The sequence below is a fragment of the Ursus americanus genome, chromosome 13, assembly GCF_024610735.1.
Source record: "Ursus americanus isolate L20-20 chromosome 13, mUrsAme1.1.p, whole genome shotgun sequence".
Taxonomy (NCBI): Eukaryota; Metazoa; Chordata; class Mammalia; order Carnivora; family Ursidae; genus Ursus; species Ursus americanus.
The window spans coordinates 62,071,013-62,091,048 of NC_142139.1; the positions used below are offsets into that span (position 1 = coordinate 62,071,013).

General features: G+C 39.6%; 1 protein-coding gene across 2 annotated transcripts in view; it reads left to right on the forward strand.

Annotated features, from left to right (window-relative positions):
* The first annotated feature begins 557 nt into the window (after nucleotides 1-557).
* XKR6 (XK related 6) overlaps nucleotides 558-20,036 on the forward strand; it is a 91,031-nt gene continuing 71,552 nt past the window's right edge. For both annotated transcript variants that reach the window (XR_015726538.1, XM_087866596.1), the window contains exon 1: nucleotides 558-1,839. Coding sequence is in view for 1 of the 2 variants with exons in the window: in XM_087866596.1 (XP_087722722.1) it covers nucleotides 1,076-1,839 (764 nt within the window). In the remaining variant the exon portion in view is untranslated. The remainder of the gene's footprint in view (nucleotides 1,840-20,036) is intronic.

The following is a 20,036-nucleotide window of genomic DNA, read 5'->3' on the forward strand; positions in this document are numbered from 1 at the left end:
AAATAGCTTGAACAAGTAATTGATACAGCTTAAACCCTGGCTAGTTCTGAATTTTATAAATTAAGGTCACATAATTTTAAAATCACATACTTAAAAAAAAGTTGATAGAAATGCATTTCAATGATGAAGAAAATATTCAAGGTCACTAACGCCAATTCAATCTTTGCTCTGACGTTCAAGAGGCAATAGGCTGACTTTTAACTGGACTTTGTTGTTTTCTTAAGGAAATGATGGAAACTTTATTACTAGAGATGGTAAAGTTGTTAGTGACAAGAAAATCGGGGTCAACAGAGGAAAGAGGTGTCCAAATACAAGTGAGAATCAGTAAGTTGTATGTGGGAAACTAAACTGACTTATGTAATTTCTCAAGACCCCCAAATAAGAAAAAAGTAAGACAGAATTTTGAGAGGAAAAAAAAACCCAAAACAACCAAAGAGGTGAGACACAGCCATTTTGATGGGGGGGAGCCTAACAACTCAATGAGGTCATCCTATCTCCCGGAAGTGACACGTAATCACCTGCTTTGCACTAGCTCCGCCCCTTCCCTCAGAGGTCCCGCCCCTCCACCAGCAGCCGGGAGGGTGTTAGGGGGCGTTTCTCCAGGAGGAAAGCTGTGAGCTGCGACGCTGAGGAAGGGGACCCCAAAACGTCTGGCACTGCCCCCTCCAGGGATCACTTTGGACCGCATCACTCGGCCCAGCGGGATTCAGAAACGCCGAGGGGTCAACCTGATGGGTTTCGGGGTCAACGGAAGAGGGGAAGGGGAGCCCTGGCGGGGAGAACCCCCCGGTCCCCCGCCCAGCAGCTGAGGCACAGGAGGGCGGCCATCTTGGCCGGGAGGGTAGGGCTGGGGAGCTGCGGGCGCCGTGCGATTGGGGGGCTCGCCCGGAAGTGACGCCAACTACCCGGAAGCGGAGGGGGTTCCCTGGCCCACTCCCCCCTCGTTCGTTTGCTCCCCCGCTTCCTCCCCGCCCCCCTTCCTCTCCATTCGTTTCCCCCCTCCCCGTTCCCTGCCTTCTTCCCCCCCCCCACCCGTCCCTCCCCCCCAACCTCCGGAGCTGGGAAGAGAGTCAAGATGGCGGCGAAATCCGATGGCGGTGGCGTGGGGGTGGGCTTCGCCCAGCTGCACAACCTGGACGAGGCGGTGGGCAGCGGCGGCGAGGAGGACGGGGAGCCCGGGGGAGGCGGCTGCGGCGGCGGCGGCGACGGCAGCGAGCCCGGCGAAAGCAGCTCGCTGCACATCTGCCACTGCTGCAACACCTCCTCGTGCTACTGGGGCTGCCGCTCTGCCTGCCTGCGCTCCCTCCTGGGCAGGAAGCCGCGCCGCAGCGCCGCCGCCGCCGACGGGGGGGACCAGCCGCTGCAGCCGCCCGCTGCCGCCGGCGCAGACCACCCCCCCCCGACGCCTGCCACTCGGCCGCAACCACCGCCGCCGCAGGTGGAGCGGCCGTGGCTCGACTGCCTGTGGATCGTGCTGGCGCTGCTGGTCTTCTTCGGGGACGTGGGCACCGACCTGTGGCTGGCCCTCGACTACTACCGCAAGGGGGACTACGGCTTCTTCGGGCTGACTCTCTTCTTCGTGCTGGTGCCGTCGCTGCTGGTGCAGAGCCTGAGCTTCCGCTGGTTCGTGCAGGACTACACGGGCGGCGGGCTGGGCGCCGTGGAGGGGCTCAGCAGCCGGGGCCCCCCCATGATGGGGGCCGGCTACGGCCACGGCGCGGCCCGCGGCGGCCCGGGCGTGGGGGTCTCGGCCACTCCGGGGGCGCAGCGCCTGTGCCGCCTCTCCGTGTGGATCTGGCAGTCGGTCATCCACCTGCTGCAGATGGGGCAGGTGTGGAGGTAAGAGCACTGCGGGGGTGGGGGTGGGGGCCTGGGCAGTCGGCCCTGCGGAGGGCCCCGCGGGCGAGGCCAGAGCCCTCCGAGCGCGTTCCACCCTCGAGGTGCCTCGCAGTTGGGCCCCTCGGACGGGTCCGGCCGGAGGTCTTGAAGGAGGGGTTTGCCGCGCACTTCCCCTGTCGTCTCAAAAAGACCATCGTTTGATCTGGATTCCTGGCCACGCCTTTTGGCCCTGGGAGGCCCCAGTCCCGCTGTTTGTCTGTCTGCTTCCCGGGTTCGCACTTCCCGATACCCTGCCTCATCCTTTCCTTCCCTCACATCTCTGTAGACCTTTGTATTCCCGATGTCCCTTTCCCCTGTATCCCAAGGTAACCAGCCGTTAGCGCTTTTTATCTGCACCCCAGCTCGTCTCCTGGGGGGAACCTTCCTTCTTCCAGCCGGTTTTGCACTCGGTTTCGTCCCCCGGTGAGACATCTTCCCTCTTCCCCCGTCTTCTCTCCGCAGTGGCCTGTGTGGGGCCCTGCCTCTCCTTTTAGCACTCCTTTATTCCACGCTCCCTCCCCCCTTCCTGCAATCCCATCCCCTGCAAATGATTCCAAACCTCTCCCCTCCTTGAAGGAAAAACGACTTTTTCCCCCCTGTATTAGACGTGCCCTTTTCTTGGTGACAGGTAAAATTGTGTAGTATATGGTAGGTGTAAGCGTTTGTTTTTAACTCTCACCTCCAGAAAGTCAATTAGCCACCTGGATACCTATTTGGAGGAACATTGTTTTCTATAGCCAGGCCACAGTGCGTAGGTGATTTATGTTTACACAAGCCCCAAGCGTGGCCCTGCGGCCCTTTTCTCTTTTGTAAATTTCCCCTGTGCCTGGTAAGTCCTCAAAAACCACTTGCAGATGTTCTTTTGGCTACTAACCTTAACTGGCTCAACTAAGGAAATGATCCCGTTAAAATCTTGATAAATCAGTGCCCTCCAACTTAAATCAGCTTGAGTGTATTCTGGAAACTGAGTTTGTAGGTAAACATTTGCAAGAGAAACAATCTTAACTGAAGATAAATTACACAGAGCTCTTCGGGTACATTGCTTCTGTGAGAAGACATTTTGCCTAGACTGCCCAACTTCGTAGGGGATGTTAGGTACTCTGTATTTCAGTTAGCCGGAATGTACTTAGGTTAACTGAGGTGAAAATTGTCTTTTGAATTGTTTGTCCAGATCTCTCTTCAGAGTTTTAAATATAAACGTTTCAGAAAGCATGGGATTGAATTACATCAAATCATGAGAATGAATGCAAGAACTTTGTCCTATAGAATTTATATGCAAATTCAGGATGGGGTTCTTGATTTTCCTGGTGCTCCCAGGCTTGTTTATTGGTCTTCCTAGATTGAACCAAGCAGCCTTTTTTCTTTTTCCCTAGCTGTATTTGTCTGCAAATAATTGGTTTTCTGCTGGTAACTTTATAAGAAGGGGGAAGGGGGAAGGGGGATAAAATAGGGGAAAAATGATTAACTTTTGGCAATTTTGAGTGTAGCTTGGGGTCAAGTAAAATTTTGAAACATGTTTTGAACTTGAAATCTAAATCTAAAAACATCTCTGAACACCCAAATCCATATTGAATCAAATGTAGTGTGTTTGATACTGGGGATACTTTTTTTGATTTCTTGTAGGTTGGTAAGATGCAAAAGAATGAAGGGGCAGAGGGAAAAGAAGAATGGGGAGGAGAAGGGTTTTGAAATGCTAGTAAAATTTAACAGCATGTATTTAGTAACTAGGTTTCTTCTAAAGAAGCCAAAGTCCCCTGTCTCTCCCTGTCTTTGACTCCTAAGTGTAGGCAGTCAGAATCTTGGTGTCAGTTAAAGTTCCTGAGAGATTTAATGTAATCCATCCTAGATATTTATTAGCAGTTAAGCTTTTTGGACATAATGAAATAGAGTTCAGTTTAACGAATTTTTTAGGCAGAACAATTTCCCTCCACTGACTTCAATCTTAATTGTATTTGGGCAAAGTAAGAAGTCCAGATTTTGGAACAAACTGAAAAGTACATTTTAAGTGTAAATTTAGGTTTTATAGTTGTTTGAAATAGGGTAGTGTATTTCTTTCCTGGATCTTTATTGAACTTTCAAGATTGGTAGTGGCATATGAATACATTTTAAAAAGATGCCTGTGATTTTACTATGTTTAATTTTTTTTTTCAAGATTAGCATCTATGTCTAAATATTTCATGAAGTTTTGAAAGTATAAAGTATTCAAAGGTATGTGAATTCAGTTGTTATTCCAACATAGCTATACTTCAGAAGAAATATTTGCTGAAGAAGGATTTTATTTATTTCCATTTTTTTCGGAAACCTGGTTTTGCTTGAAATACTTGAGGAGTAGGGTCTGTTCTTAACTACCTGCTAGGCATGTGGCCTGTATTGCAGATCATTCATACGAAATGCTTTAGAGAATGGTTTTTATCTTTGTTTTGGTTTTAATTTCTTGGTAAACAGTTATTTATCAGTGTGTATAACCGTACATCATCTGAGTTTCATCTGCAGATTTTTGGGGGTTACAGTTGTTCCCTTAATTATGTTTGCTACTAAAATTTTGCTATTTCATGTGGTCATATGACAGAAAGGTTAAGGCCTACGAATTATATCACTGATTTGGGCCACATTTCTAAGAAAAAAAGGTTGGGAAAGTTGTATTATGTTAAAACTGATTCCACTAAACCATAAATACTGTCTCTTCACATGCCTTTTTTTTTAAGCGTAAAGTTATCTGACTCTTGCCAGGACAAATCCCAGTGCTTATTTAAGAGAATTTAGTTTTCCTTGATAGTAAGGTGGTGAACTTCTGGGTGATGCCTTGCCTGTCGAGATGGAGCATATTTGATAGTTGTATCACCAAATGAGTTTAAAGAATATAAGAAAATATTTTTGGCTAGGCCAGAATTGGAGCATGGAAGAATAGTTGTCTGTAGGATGATTTGGTTTCGTGAACCTCCTTTTGCAGAGTGTTAGTGTGTGATTAAGGTCTATTTAATGCATGCTCTACCCTCACTGATTACTTAGCATGTAGCTTACAGTGTAGCTTTATGTGCTCTATTTTTCAGGTGCTTTTCCCAGGGATAGAAGGTATATGAGTCACTCATAACAGGAATATGAGTCACACCAGGCTTCAGTTTAGTGAAAGTGTTGTTATTAGAAAGTGTGATCATTTTCTTGGAGGGTTAGACCTTAGAAACAGTTTGATTTAGTTTGCATATTTGCACTGTTGTATGTAAGTTTTTTCCTTCGGTGTATTGGCCTTTGCTTTTGTGCTACCACCACCCTACTCTTGGTGGTGAGGGTGGTGAATGTGTTGGCAGTTCTCTGCAGTCGTGAAGCAACAGTTCTCTGACCGAAATTTCATCTCATGTCATGATACTGCAGCCAGATCATTAATCTCTCTGTTTATTTTCAGGATGTGTTTACACCCTTCTATTTCACAAAGTAAAAGAGGAATTTATGTAAAATCTTAATAGTATTAGCTCTTTTTAAAGTGAATATCAGCTGTCCTTTCTTTTGGGAGATGGTGTGGGGTGGAGGGTTTTCTCCCTTCAAGGGAGAAAAAAGAAAAAGGCGTTTCACATATAATGACTCAATCAAATCTGTGAACCGTCAAAAACTTTGTTTTCCCCAAATTTTTATTTTCTTCAAGATTTATTATTTGAGAGCGAGGGGGTGGGTAGTGAGGGAGCATGGGGAGGGGCACGGAGAGAGAAACTTTACTAAAGTCGTTACTGAGTGTGGCGCCCTACACAGGGCCCCATCTCACAATGCTGATATCATGACTTGAGCCAAAATCAAGAGTTGGATGGTTAAGTGACTGTGCCACCCATGCCCCCCCCCCAACTTTTTCTGTTTTAAGACTGGCATAATGTAGGCATAGAGCTCTCTGAATCAGCATCAAATGTTGCTAGGCTGGTGAAAATGCTTTTTCATTACTCCTTCACCCCCGACCCCGCAAGATACAGGGATACTAGACATATTAAGGGCCTTTGTTCTTGTTGAATCTTTTGGAATAGTGGTTCTTAACTCTGGTTGAGAATACAACCTACTATAGCTCTAAAAAAAGAAGAAGAACATACTGAAGGTCCCAGGGTGGGACCCACACAAGCTTATTTTTGGAAGCTCCACAGGTGATTACATGGGCAGCCAGGCCTGAGAAACACTTTTAGAATTGTTTCAGCTTATTCCATTTGAAGATTGTGGTTGGATTTGTGTTCTTAATAAATATGGTGGAACAATTGGGAATGGAATGATGTGGTACTATGAAGTTTGGTTTCTGGACACACTGTAACAAAAAAGATTTATCTTGGGAAGTGAGTGAAAAAGTACTTGGAGCTGTTGCAAGTGTATGTACTTAATGGTACTCTGTTTTTTTTTTTTTTTCTTTGAGCTGAGTATGGATCTTATTCTAAAGGATTCCTAAATTGAAAGTAAATGTAGCCCACTTCTTTGCCTTGTGTGTGATCCAGGTAGTACTTTTATGATTATGTTGCATGTAAAAGGTATATTAATTTTAATTTTGAAATGATTCGCAAGTAGGCTTGAGGTACACATAACTGGACTTAACAAGAGGTGTTGGACTAAGTGATCCATAATGTTTCTCTAGCTCTAAGATTTTGTGATGTAGGAAAGGAAATGTTACCTTACAAACTAGGAAATTTTATTTGTATGGAGCCAGAGTACCAGTCACAGTCAAATGAAGATTGTATACATGTATTTGTATGCGTGTGTGTGTGTTGGTAGCTTTATATATCTGCTTATTACTAGATGGCATCTCAGTATTTTTAAAATAATTTTTTTCATTTTATCTATACATTTAATGGATTTCTGGTTCAAAAGAAACCCAGTGGGGTTTTTTTTGACGGTAAACTTAAGAAAAATTGATCTGAGAAAAGTAAATGTATTTGTGTAATCAAAAAATCCTGTGGAAAAATGTTGAGACTTATCAGAAAAATCAGAAAATGGGTGTGCTATAAAGTGTCAATAATTAGAACAATGTGTGGCTGGCAGAGGAATTAGGCACATAGGTAGAGAAGCAGAATAAAGAGTGAAGTGAATAGGCAGGTTTGTGGGAATTAAGCAGATAGATAATGAAGCATTTCTAATCCATGAATGGAAAAGAGGTTATTTAACAAATTATATTGGGGCAAACAACTACCCAAATGGGGGAAGAATTGATCTCTACCTTATATAACAAAAATTCTAAAAGAATTAAAGATGTAAACAGAAGATATTAAACCTAAAGGAAAATGTAGGATAATAATTTTTTAATTTTGCAGTGGGCAAGACCCTTTGATACCATCCAAGAAAAAAAAAAGGACATATAACAGCATAAGGTTGTCTTATCTAGTTATCCTTTCCCCTTCCCACCACCTGAAAAATCATAGAAATACATGATGAGGGGGAGTTATGTATTTATAGATAAAGAACCACTTCCTGAAGGAGAGTTGGCTATGAAGAGAGCCATCTCTGAAGAGTATTTCTCATTTTTGAGAGATTAGAAACAGTAAAACTTGACATTTATTGTGAATTTCCAAGGGAAGGTGGTGAAAAAAATGGCATACTTTGAGTAACATTGCAACTAGTGATGAAGGATAGGATTTCCAGAATGATCCAGAAACAAAAAGCATCAGACTCTGTAGGACAGAAGTCTAGCATTCTGGAAATCTAATAGGCAGAAGTCTTGTGTCAGAAGTCACAAGTAGTTCACTTCTGTCTTTTAACATTATTTACTTTGATTTTGCAAACTTTATCCAAAGTTAGGCTTATATAACTGATAAATTCTGGACTATTGCAAAGATTCTGTGGAATGCACAATAAACTGTGCCTTACATGTTGCCATTTTCACCCTGAGCTGGTTGCTTTTACAGTGTTCTCTCTGCAAACAAGTTTATGGCTAACAATTTATTCCCCATGATGTTGTATTTACTCATTCTCTTCTAGTTAGAATTCTGGATTTCTTATTTGTCTCGGAAAGTTAAAATCTAAAAAAATGTCCTGAGCATATAGCCTCATTTTAAAAGTTCAGTGACTTTTGGTATTTGATTAAAGACAATCCACTATTTATTGCTGTTGGAGATTTTTTTTTTTTTAAGGTCAAGACATACGTAGCATGGTATAAAGGGAACACTGGAGTTAAGAAATCATGGTTCATCATTCTGCAAGTTAAAAAAGTCTCTGACCTTCATTTTCTCATATTTATCAAATGAGGAGTTGAAGGTAGTGATCTTTAAGGTCTCTTCTATTTTAAAAAGTTTATTATACCAGAGATATTAGCACTCTGAAGTTTTAAAGGAAAAATTTCATGCTGTAGTTGGAATAAATAAAAATTTAAAAATGTATAGGTTTCCCAGGAACTGCTTTGAAATTTTACTATGTGTTACTTTGGTGTACGAAACACATTCTCATTATTTTCAATAACTTTGCTACCTGTAGAGGCATTTTATATCTTCAGTTAATGTTAAAATTTATCGAAGTTTAGACTTTCTGAGGAATATGTTAATGCTGGTTTATTAGCTAATTTTGTGAATTTACAATTTCAGCTAAAATTAGTCTTTTAAAGTGCTCATTTTTGGTAATCTTCTGTTTTAAATTTTTTACTGTTAGATTAAGCTAAAGCAATGCATATATCTAAGTTACATATTTTGGAGGTTTTCTGAATTGTTTACTAAGATTAATTTTTTTATTGGGGAAGAACCTCTTATTTGATATGTATTCTCTAACTTTGAAAAGTTAGTGTTTGTAAATTTTTTTTTTTTTTTTAATGATAGCTTCCATGTCAGTTGGGAGCTGTTTTAGGAAATAATTCCAAGTGAATTTTGGTTTTGTTTTTCTTAGATTAAGGTATAGGTACTTATTGGTTCCAGATGTATTTCTGGGTTTTGCTTGGAGGACTCACTGAATATTGTTACGATGACACTGATACATTTCTACATAAGATTTAACTTTAGATTTTTCTGTATGTCTAATGTGGGTAGATCTTGGTATATTACATTATTTTAACACATCTTAAAACAAACCACTATATCCTAAGGTATTTTGCATATTGCTAACAAAGTTTCCTGTATATCACTTTTATTTTGAAATACCAGTTTTTAAAATAACTTTTATCAAAGAATAATTGACATACAGTGTTTCACTAGTTTCAGGTATACAACAGAGTAATTTGATATTTCTGCTGTACATTACATTTCTCTGTCACATGTTTTTATAACCGGAAGATTGCACTTAATCCTCTTCACCTACATTGTCCATCTCTGTTCTCTGTATCTGAGCCTTTTTCTCTTTTGTTTTTTAGATTCCACATATATAAGTGAAATAATTGACTGACTTCTTAGCATAATGCCTTATAGGTCCATCCATGTTGTCGCAAATGGCAAGATTTCATTTTTTATGGTTGCGTAATACACTACATCTTGTCTATCCATTCATCTATTGATGGATACTTAGGTTGCTTCCATATCTTGGCTATTGTAAATAATCCTTTAATGAACATAGGGATGCGTATGTCTTTTGAAGGTGTTTTTGTTTCATAGTGTTTTTGTTTTCTTTGGATGCATACCTAGAACTGGAATTGCTGGATTGTATGGTAATTCTGTTTTTAATTTTTTAAGGAACCTGCATACTGTTTTCCACAGTAGTTGCACCAATTTACATTCCTACCAACAGTGCTTGAGGGTTCCCTTGTCTCCACATCCTCACCAACACTTGTTTTTTTCTTCTCTATTTGATAATAACCATTCTAACAGGAGTGAGGTGATATCTCATTGTGGTTAATTTGCATTTCCCTGATGATTAGTGAAATTGATCATCTTTTTGTGTGTCTGTTGACTATGTGTGTGTATTTGGAAAAAATGTCTATTCGGGTCCTCTGTCCATTTTTTAATTGGAGTTTATATCTTTTTTGCTGTCGAGTTGTAAGAGTTCTTTATATATTTTAGATGTTAACACCTTATTGGATATATCATTTGTGACTGTCTTCTCCCACTGTTTTTTCATTTTGTTTGTGGTTTCCATTGCTATGTAAAAGCCTTTTTTAGTTTGATGTAGTCCTATTTGTACAAAAGCTTTTTAGTTTGTTGTGATCAAAGCTTTTGAGATATTTTGGTCTTTTTTTTTTTTAATTGTGAGGACGCTATTTCTGTTTTATTTTGGTTTTCAATTTATAGAGCATGGACTATATGCTCATTACCCATTTCTAGGAAGAAATTTGAATATTCAGTTCACAGAAAGGTAAGCAAGTTTTCTTTATAGCACTCTTGGAAGGAAAGTAGAGTTGATTATTATTGTTTACCTTGGGGAGATGCTCTCAAGGAATCATATGTACATGAAATAGAAACTTTCTCTTTTAACCATTATGCCCCTTTTCAGTCCATCTGAAATACACTGGACACATGAAGAAAGATGGCAAAGGTGAGGAAGATACCAAATCCATGGCTTGGGAAGCCTGCCAATAAAATAGAGCTGGCGGGGAATTAAGAACCCAAGCCCTTCCAGACAGCAGACACACTCTACTTTCTTCTTTAACTGTGTTTCTTAGAGTGGTCAGAGAACATCTTGTATTGTAGGATAGGCCCAGGGCTAGTCGAAATGCAGATTTGTGGGCTTACTACACTACATGCTTAAGGAATTAAAGTCTTAGGGAGTTGGGCCAGGGAATGTGTATTTTTTCTTGTTTTCATTAGGGAAACTTTTTTTTTTTTTTAAAGATTTTATTTATTTATTCGACAGAGATAGAGACAGCCAGTGAGAGAGGGAACACAAGCAGGGGGAGTGGAGGAGGAAGAAGCAGGCTCATAGCAGAAGTGGGGCTCAATCCTATAACGCCGGGATCACGCCCTGAGCCAAAGGCAGACGCTTAACCACTGTGCCACCCAGGCGCCCCTCATTAGGGAAACTTTTAAGCATACAGAGAAGTAGAAAGGATAGTATATTGAACACCTGTTACCATCTACCTGGTTTCAGTAATTAACATAGATATCTGTCAGCGTGTGTTTGTGTTGTAACATATGAGGTTTCACCATTCTATACTTCAAATACTAAATAATAGAATATTTCTACATAGCTGTAATACCATTATCCCATCTAAGAAAATTAACAATAATTCAATAATTATTCCATAATTTTATAGAATCATGTAGTAGCTGCTTCATATTCACATTTGCCCATTTGTCCCCAACAATTTCTTTTATAGGTTTTCTCCCCTCCGAACAGGGATTTAGTAAAAATTCACACATTACTTTTGTTTCTGTAACTCTAGAACAATTCTTTTAATTTTGTTTTTTTCCCTCATGACATTGACTTTGCAAAGTCTAGGCCAGTTTTCTTATGTTCTGTATTTTGGATTGCTTAATTGTTTTTCCAAGTGTTGTCTGACTTACGTGTTTTCTGGGTAAACTTGAAGGTGTATCTAGGTGCTTGGTTTTATTCAGGCTACGTATTTGTGCCCAAAATACTGCTTCCTACTTCTTATTTGCATTGTATCAGTAGGCACATGGTACCTGGTTTGTTGCACTATAAGTGGTGCTAAATTTTATCTCCTAATTAAGATCCTGACTGCCAGATTTTTCTGTATAAAGGTACATTTTCCCCTTTGCAATCAGTAATCTGTGAGGTCATAGTTTGGCAACGCGTCAGTGTTTTGTTTCCTAGCAACCTTTTACCTACTGGCATTAGCCATTGAGAATCCTTGCCTGTTATCAATTATGAAATTGTTGGTGCGAGGTGGGATTTGTATTTTAAACAAGCTCCCTAGGAATTCTTAACTGTCTTTATTTGTTTATTTTTTAAAATATTTTATTTATTTATTTGAGAGAGAGCTGCATCCAAAAACACAAGCAGAGGGAGAAGCAGACTCTCCGCTGAGCAGGGAGCTTGATGTCATGGGGCTTCATCCCAGGACTCCGAGATCATGACCTGAGCTGAAGTTAGACACTTAATCCACCTAGGCACCCAGGCAACCCTCTTACCTTCTTTAAAGTTTGAGAGCCATTACTCTAGTGGAGTAAAAATTTTTTACCTGAGAGTAAAAAATACCAAAAGTCTGTCCTGAAGAAGTTAGTATGAATCTAGGCCCTGATGGGTTTTCGATGGGTTGTCAGTAGATGGAGTTTAAGCATCATGCTAGTTTTGGAGGAACAAAATTCAAGTATGTCTCATGTGTTTCTCATATGTAATAGCAATCAATTGAGGTAAGGACTAACAGATATGTATAAACTATTTGTATGACTAAAATTAAAGGAAGGTGGATGAGGGTTATAAAGATTACTAAGGAGGAAAGGAAACGATTGAAAATTCTGTTTTTACAAATACTGTCTCATTTAAATTTTAATGAGTTTTTGAGCCCTTTTTACAGATCAGTAAATGGGTTTAGAGAGGTTAAGTAATCTGATATTACTGGTAACTAACTGGAGAAAGGTTTTGAAGGCAGATCTCACTGATGGCAAAAATATGTGCAGTTGTCTTCATCAGACTTCTCTTGTAATGATCAGAAGTCTCTTCTCGCTAATTACTTTGCTTTACTTTGGGACTTTGCTGTTTGGCTTATTGAAAGTGGAGAAATCATATTCTTGAACCATTGGGGCCTCTTGATGTAAAGCTAAGGTCTTCTGAGACTTGTGATTTCTAGTCTAACGTATTAAGCTCTGCAGAGAGTGGGGTAGGCAGTTAGTTGATTGTAACTGCTAATGTGATTCGAGCAGCTGAGTAGTACTGTTAGGTCTATATCCTTAGGAAATTATTTTCTGTACTTTACCGTAATATCTTTCTCAGGGTAGATGCACTTTCCATCCCTGTGATTTCCACATCACAGAAAGGACTGTGCAGGGTTGGCCACACCCTTTTGGCCCCTCTTTATCCTTGCAGGTCCCAGTTTAATACTGCACCCATATGTTGGTTCTTTGGTGACCTGTTGGTCACTGAGAGCAGCAGCTCTTAAGATCCCTAAGGTTATAAAGCAGTTGTTTCCAAACTTTGGCTGTGCATGGAATCACCTGGGAGTTGGATATTTGAGTACCACCATTACAGATTATGATGCAGTAGGGTGGCAGGGCCTTGGAATCTCTATATTTTAAAAGCCTGTGTGTTCACAAAGTTCCTCCAGCAGTGCACAGAGATGAGAACCACAGTTGTATAGGCTGCCTTTTACCAGTATTTGCAGTGGTAGTTTGCAAGGGGAAGAAGTTTCTTTTAGAATCACTTGGGGAGTTTGTTATAAACTTAAGCACTGGGCATACTAGGTCTAGAGAGGTGGAAGCTGTGATGATGATTTTAATGGATCATACCAGTATTTAAACAATCTCTGATTGGACTTTACTCTTAGTTGGAATGGGTTGGTAAAAGTGTGTATTAATCAGATAGTAGCTAGATTTGCCACATATTATGGCATATGGATTGCCATATACTAAAGATTTAGAATATTGTAAATACATTTAACTTTAAAACTGTATGACATATAATTGAATATTCTGTTGATTCAGAAGCTTCTTTGAAGTTTGAAGTATTTCAGGATCGTTATTAGTGTGAATTACCATTGCTGATGTTCCAGAAGTGACAGGTTAGAGTGGTGGAGATTGATAGTCAATTCAGAGTGAATTTCATGTCTTGAATTTTCAGAAATGTTCTATTTGTTGAAATCCGTGCCAGAGATAGGATTCCTAAAAAGAAACTGGTGAATGAAAGGGGGGAAGTGACCTAAAAGGTATTAAAGGAGTGTCATTAGAGACAGGAATAAAGGAAGCAGAGAAGAAAAATGACTTAACTACATTTTGCTTGATAGATTTGTGGGCAGAGGGTGGATAACTAGAGGAAGGGATGGGAAGGGGTCATCCAGTGTTTTCCTCTGTTACTCCATGTTGGTAGGATATCAGTACAGTGGATCAGCAAGGATCCCTAAAATTTGCACATACCCAAATAACATCCCTTTGGGCTCCATCTGGGAATGCACCGTGGCAGTGGTGAGAAAACTCAGGCTCCTTGTAACTGGGAAGCTTGGGGTCAGAAGTCCTAGGGGAGGCAATGGCTGGCAGAAATGGGACACAGAGTATATGGGCAAGTACGGTGTAGACCGGATTCGATCCGGGATCAAAATGAGCAAAACTCCCAAGTCTGTCATTTTGTTTGGTTATAAAGAATGCAGCTTGGAGTATTCAACTAAATAGTAGTTCTAAAGAGCCTTGTCTATGTAGGATGCTGCCATTAGGCAGTTTTCATCAAAGCTGACTCTGAAGGGAATGATTATGCCTTCTAAAAAGGAAGTTATATTTTCAAAATTTAAGCAATTTTAATTGGTTTTGCTTAGACCTAGTAGGTGATGGTGTACCTTTGGATTGGAAGAAAAGAGAAGCTACCTGAAGGATTTATTACTCTGCAGATTAAACAAAATTATTAAAATGAAGCTGAAGTAAAAGCGATTACATTGTAAATTTGGAAGACTAGAGTTGGAATATGTTTGTAGCATTTGTGGACTATATTTATGGTTTTCACTGTTTGATAGGGCCCACAGGATTTTTAGGTAGTATTTTAGATGTAGCAGTCTAGGATTAAATGAGATGGTGTTTGTCAGACATGTTAAAGGATTTTGAATGGGGGCTCCGTGAAGTTGGATTGTGTCATTTTGCCTGTTTGCATGGCATGTGCAGTTCACTATCTTGGTTAGTGGGATACACTCATACCTAATGTGATATATACGTTTCTGAAAAACCTCTTATTCTGCAAAAATTCATGCACTAAAACTAACAGCTGTGGAAAAAAATAGGATTAAAGCTAGACTACTTAAAACTATGGAAGTCTGTAACCAGAGCACTAACAAAAACAATGACAATCCAGATAAAAACACCAGTACAGTAGTATGGGTGACATTTGTACTCCACACCAAGATGATTCTCAGCCTTGGGATATGTTTTTCTTTGATAGTAGATTCTTGTAGCTTCTGGCTTCTATTGGAGGCCAGTTTTACCATAATTAAAGCTCTGATGTAAGGTGTAACCTTCTCGTGTGTCCACCACATCACAAGGTAGTGGTAAGCATGGTGGGTACTGAAGCCGCTAAAGCAACCACCACTATTTGTACCAAAGGAACGTAAGACTTGGTAAGATTCTCACCAGTTTTCTTGGAGTCTTCATTCTGTTTTTCCTTCCACGTTTTTCCCATTATTTGTGAAATATCTTGCCCTTGATAGCTTCAAAACCTTCCCTCGCTGGGAGGAATCACTCATGAGCCAACACTACTTTCCCATTACGCTGTTGTCACTCCCATTTTGCCAGTCAGGTGTGACGGAATCCATGTTACAGAAGCATACATTTTGCCATAACTGACGTATTTCTGAGTCTGCGACGGTGTCAAGATGTAGCTCTTGAAAATACCAAGGTTCTACTGTTTTGGAAATTCCTAGTTTTGGAGATACCAGTGTTTCAAGGTTAAGTGAAATTTACTACTCTTCTCGTGCTTCGTTGGCCCTTACATACAATAGAGAAGTAAAGAGGGGCTATTTTAACGCATTTTAAAATTTCTGCTTCTGTAATGTAGTCATTGGATGGAATGTGGTAATGTCTCAATGCCGCATCATTTGAGCTACACATGTGGAGCAGGAATGATTTTAAATTTTGGTTCATTTGAGATGTGGTTATAGTGAGCTTTTAAATTAAAATTCATCTGAGCATACAGTAAACAGAAAAAGGAGCAACAGTAGCCAGTTGTCAAGGAAAAGACTGATGGCTAGAATAAACAGACTGCTTTCAGCAATATAAACATTCTGTTTTCATAGAGTTTTTTTTTTTTTTAAAGGATGATTGGGAGCATTTCCAAATTAAGTAGAAGTTAGTTAAATGTGGAAGACAGCAAATATACAACATTTATGTTAGTGACTGTTACAGCTTGTTTCCTCAGTTTAACTGTAGTAACAAAAATTTCTGTGGCTTAACACATTAGAGATGTATTGTTTCCTTTGGGTGGTCCTGACTGATAGTGGCTTTGACAGCCTTTAGGGACTCAACCGTCTCAGCATTCAGCCAGTGAAAGGAAAGAGAATATGGAGAAAGCATAATTCCTTCCTAAAAGTCCTGCCTTGAAGTGACACACATCACTTGTACTGACAGTCCGTTGTGAAGAACTAGCCCTGAGACTGTAACCAGATCAGGGGAGGCTGGGAAATGTAGTCCTGCCCAGGCAACAGCTTTGTACCCCAGAAAAGGAAGCTTACATTTGGATGGACAGATGCAGAAAGAAAGAACTTTATGGTTAGACCAGGTATCCTTCTGATTAATTGTGTGTGTGTGTGTGTGTGTGAGAGAGAGAGAGATGTAAATTGCTATTGATTAAACTATAGAAGAGACAGTTTCTTTTTAGAACTTTGATTTATGTTTTAATTCAATATTTTAGGATTTGTGAGCCAAGTCAGGCCTCTGACTCATTGCACCCTTTAAAAATGTAAAAACTATCCTTAGCCTGAGGGTCATATAAAAACAGGCCAACCCCTACTTTAATTGGTCAGGTAAAATAAGTAACTATTTAAATTAACCTTTAAAAATAACTAAGTTCAGACATTTTAAGTGTGATCCATAATAGATAAACTAAATTGAGATATAATGAAATAATATAACTAGAGTTTTAAATAATGTTTTTTCAGGTGAGGCAAAAGTGGCCCTCATAAACTAAATAAAAAATGTTGTGGCCCTGTATCTAACCCTTGTCAGTATTTCAAATTTTAAAAAGTAGTTCATCTGATTTAGGACAGTTTGGGATCTTGGTACGTGAGCACAGCTGATAAAACTTGAACAAAGCCATGTCCTGCCAGTTTGGGGACCTTGTTGGGTGCTGTTCCCCTATAAGTACCCCTGAAAGTCACTTGTTTTTCATCTGTTAATTGTAGAGACCTCTAAATATATGTGTAAAATTCATACTTAAATTTGCAGTTTTATGCTAAGCGTTTATATTGCTAAAATTCCAGATTCTGTTTGTTAATAACCACTGGGATGGATTAAAATTATCTAAAAATTCCTTACAAAGTTGTTGAAGCATCTGAATATGATGTTGAAGCATCTAAATATGTTTTCATTGAAGCATGTCAGTATGTTTCATAAGTTCTTATTGAAATCCACAAAGTATTTTAAAGATAGAACCTATTACTCTAGTATTGAAGGTTTAATAGTCAACCGTTTTAAGATACTTATTGTATTAATTCCAAATATTATTTAGGTTACATTTTCTGGTATTCTTTCTTTCTTTTTTTTTTTTTAAGATTTTATTTATTTATTTGACAGAGATAGAGACAGCCAACGAGAGAGGGAACACAAGCAGGGGGAGTGGGAGAGGAAGAAGCAGGTTCATAGCGGAGGAGCCTGATGTGGGGCTCGATCCCAGAACGCCGGGATCAGCCCTGAGCCGAAGGCAGATGCTTAACCGCTGTGCCACCCAGGCGCCCCTTCTTTCTTTTTTAAAAAGATTTATTTATTTATTTTAGAGAGTGTGAAAAGGGGGAGGTGCAGAAGGAGAGGGAGACACAATCCCAAACTCCACGCTAAGTGCAGAGCCTGACGCAGGGATCCCAGGACCCTGAGATCATGACCTGAGGCAAAATCTAGAGTCGGCCTCTTAAACGGCTGAGGCACCTAGAAGCCCCTCTGGTATTCTGCTTTTAAAAATTAGGTTACTAAAACATTAAAATAATAAATGTGTGTGTTATTTAGAGTCTATTTAATAAAATTCCTCTACATAATATCACCACCTGTTGAGACTGTATGAGGAGTCTAGATGAAGTACCTTGTTTCTTCTGCAAAGCCAGAATCTGCTCTGACCTGTATGGCTAATAAGTAATTAATATCTTCTCAGACTATTATACTTGAGTGACAAAACTGCAAATTAGAATAAAAACTATACACTAAAACATTTAACAGAAGCTATATGGTGTTATAGGTCAACAGCACATTATGTGAGATAAAACTTTTGTCTCATTGATCTTATTAATATAATTTTAATACTTTCAGTATATATATTTGTATTATCTGGAGTTGGCTTAGTCTTTTCCTCCCACTTTTCCATCTATTGTGGTTAGGTGATATTACCCAGACTACAAACAGACCTGACTCCCCAGTATTGTATAAAAGCCCCTGGGTGACCCTGTCTGAGCTTGATCAAAATAAAGTACTGTTACGTCCATACATTCCAGAATGTAATACTGTTGCAGATGTTACAATGCTTACATTGGGTTTAAAAGCTTATTCATAAGCCTTTTCAGTTTTTAATTCATAAGTTTACTTTTGGGTGGACTCTGTAAAATTATACTTAGTGGCATTATAGTAATGTTAACACAGATCTTAGGGATCTCTTGTCAAGGCTGAATAAACAATGAATTGTAATACTCTCGATTGACACAGATATAATCTTGAATAATAATTTTTAAAAAATTGCAAAGAATGCCTCACACCCATTAGAATAGCTACAGTAAAAAAACCAAAAACCAATAAAACCAATAAAAACCAATAAAAACAACAACCACCCAAATGACAGAACTTGGACCTTTGTGTGCTGTTGGGAATGTAAAATAGTGCAGCCATGTGGAAAACAGTATGGTGGTTCCTCAGAAAATTAAATGTAGATTTATATGTGATCGAACAATTCCATTTCTGATTATATACCCAAAAGAACTGAAAACAGGGACTTGAAGAGATATTTGTACACCTGTGTTCATAGCAGCATTATTTGTAATAGCCAAAATGTGGAAGCAGTCCCAGTGTCCATGAATAGATGAATGGATAAACAAAATGTAGCATGTACGTAGAATATTACTCAGCCTGACAAAGGAAATTCTGACACGGGCTACAACATGGATGAACCTTGAGGACATTATCCTAAGTGATGTTAGCCAGTAACAAAAGGACAGATACTGTCTGATTCCACTTCTTTGAGGTACCTAGAATAGTACAGTTCATAGAGACAAGGTAAAGTGGTGGTTGCCAGAGGCTGGGGGGAGGGAGGAGTAGGAAATTAGGTACAGTTACAGTTTGGGAAGATGAAGGGAGTTCTGTGGCTGGATGCTGGTGGTGGTTGCACAGCACCATGAATATATTTCACACCACTGTACACTTAAAAATGGTTAAGATGGTCAATTTTACGTTAAGTGTATTTTACCATAGTTAAGAAAAATCAACAAACCCTTCAGATATTTTCACTTCTTTCTAGGCTTACAACTTAAAACATGCAAACAAATGAACAAACGAACAAAATCTGTTTCTCTTCCTTGCCCAGGACTGTTGCCAGTTTAAAAAGAAAAGCAGTACTAATACTGTCCTCCTAGCCAAGCCATTCAGCTGATGGCATACCTCTTCCTAGTGTTTTAGCCAGACTGTTCAGCTGGTGACTAGGTTCACTTGTGTTACCTAAAAATACTTAAAAATTGGTCACTTCCGTAACACAGTGTGATCGTTGTTAGGTAAAAAGTTAGTCCATCCATAACTGTGTGGATGTTATCATCCACAATGACACCTGTAGTGTCAGATTTGAAAAAGAGTACCCCAGCATTATTAAATCTGATATTATTCCGGTAAAAAATGGATACTGTGCTCTCCCAAATTCTCCTCCTATGGCATGACCTGTGGTCATGAGGCTCAGCACTGCCTAATGAGGGCTGAGGGAGCCGGTAAGACTGGGCCTTTAGAGCATGCCTTCTGGAGCCCGAGTGATTGGTCCCAGTCTTGCCTCAGACCGGTTGTTAACTTGGGCAAATTATTTAATCTCTCTGTTTTTGAGTTCCCTCCTAGGTAAAGTGCTGCTTATTTTGGGTACAAAGATCAGGAACAGCTTTATGGAGGAGGATGTTACTACCTTACGTGGTTGTTTGAGAATTAGTAGTTAATACATGTGAAATCTGAGAATAGCACTTGATATATGGTAAGTGTTCAGTAAATAAGTGTTTGATATTAACAGCTTTTTCCATCTGGCCCAGAGTATTGAGGAATGTACTTGGCATTCATAAGGTTCTACCTGGCCAAATTTTCCTCCTCTATCGGTTATCCAACCCTCTTTCTATACATATCAAAGTACCTTGCTTAGGTGTTCAAAGTAGATTCTCCAAATAAAGATGTAATAATGCTAAAGAAGTTATAAATATGTATGTGTTAAATGCCTGTTTTTATTGTAAGTGAAACCAAGGAGAAAACTATAGTTACTTCATAATT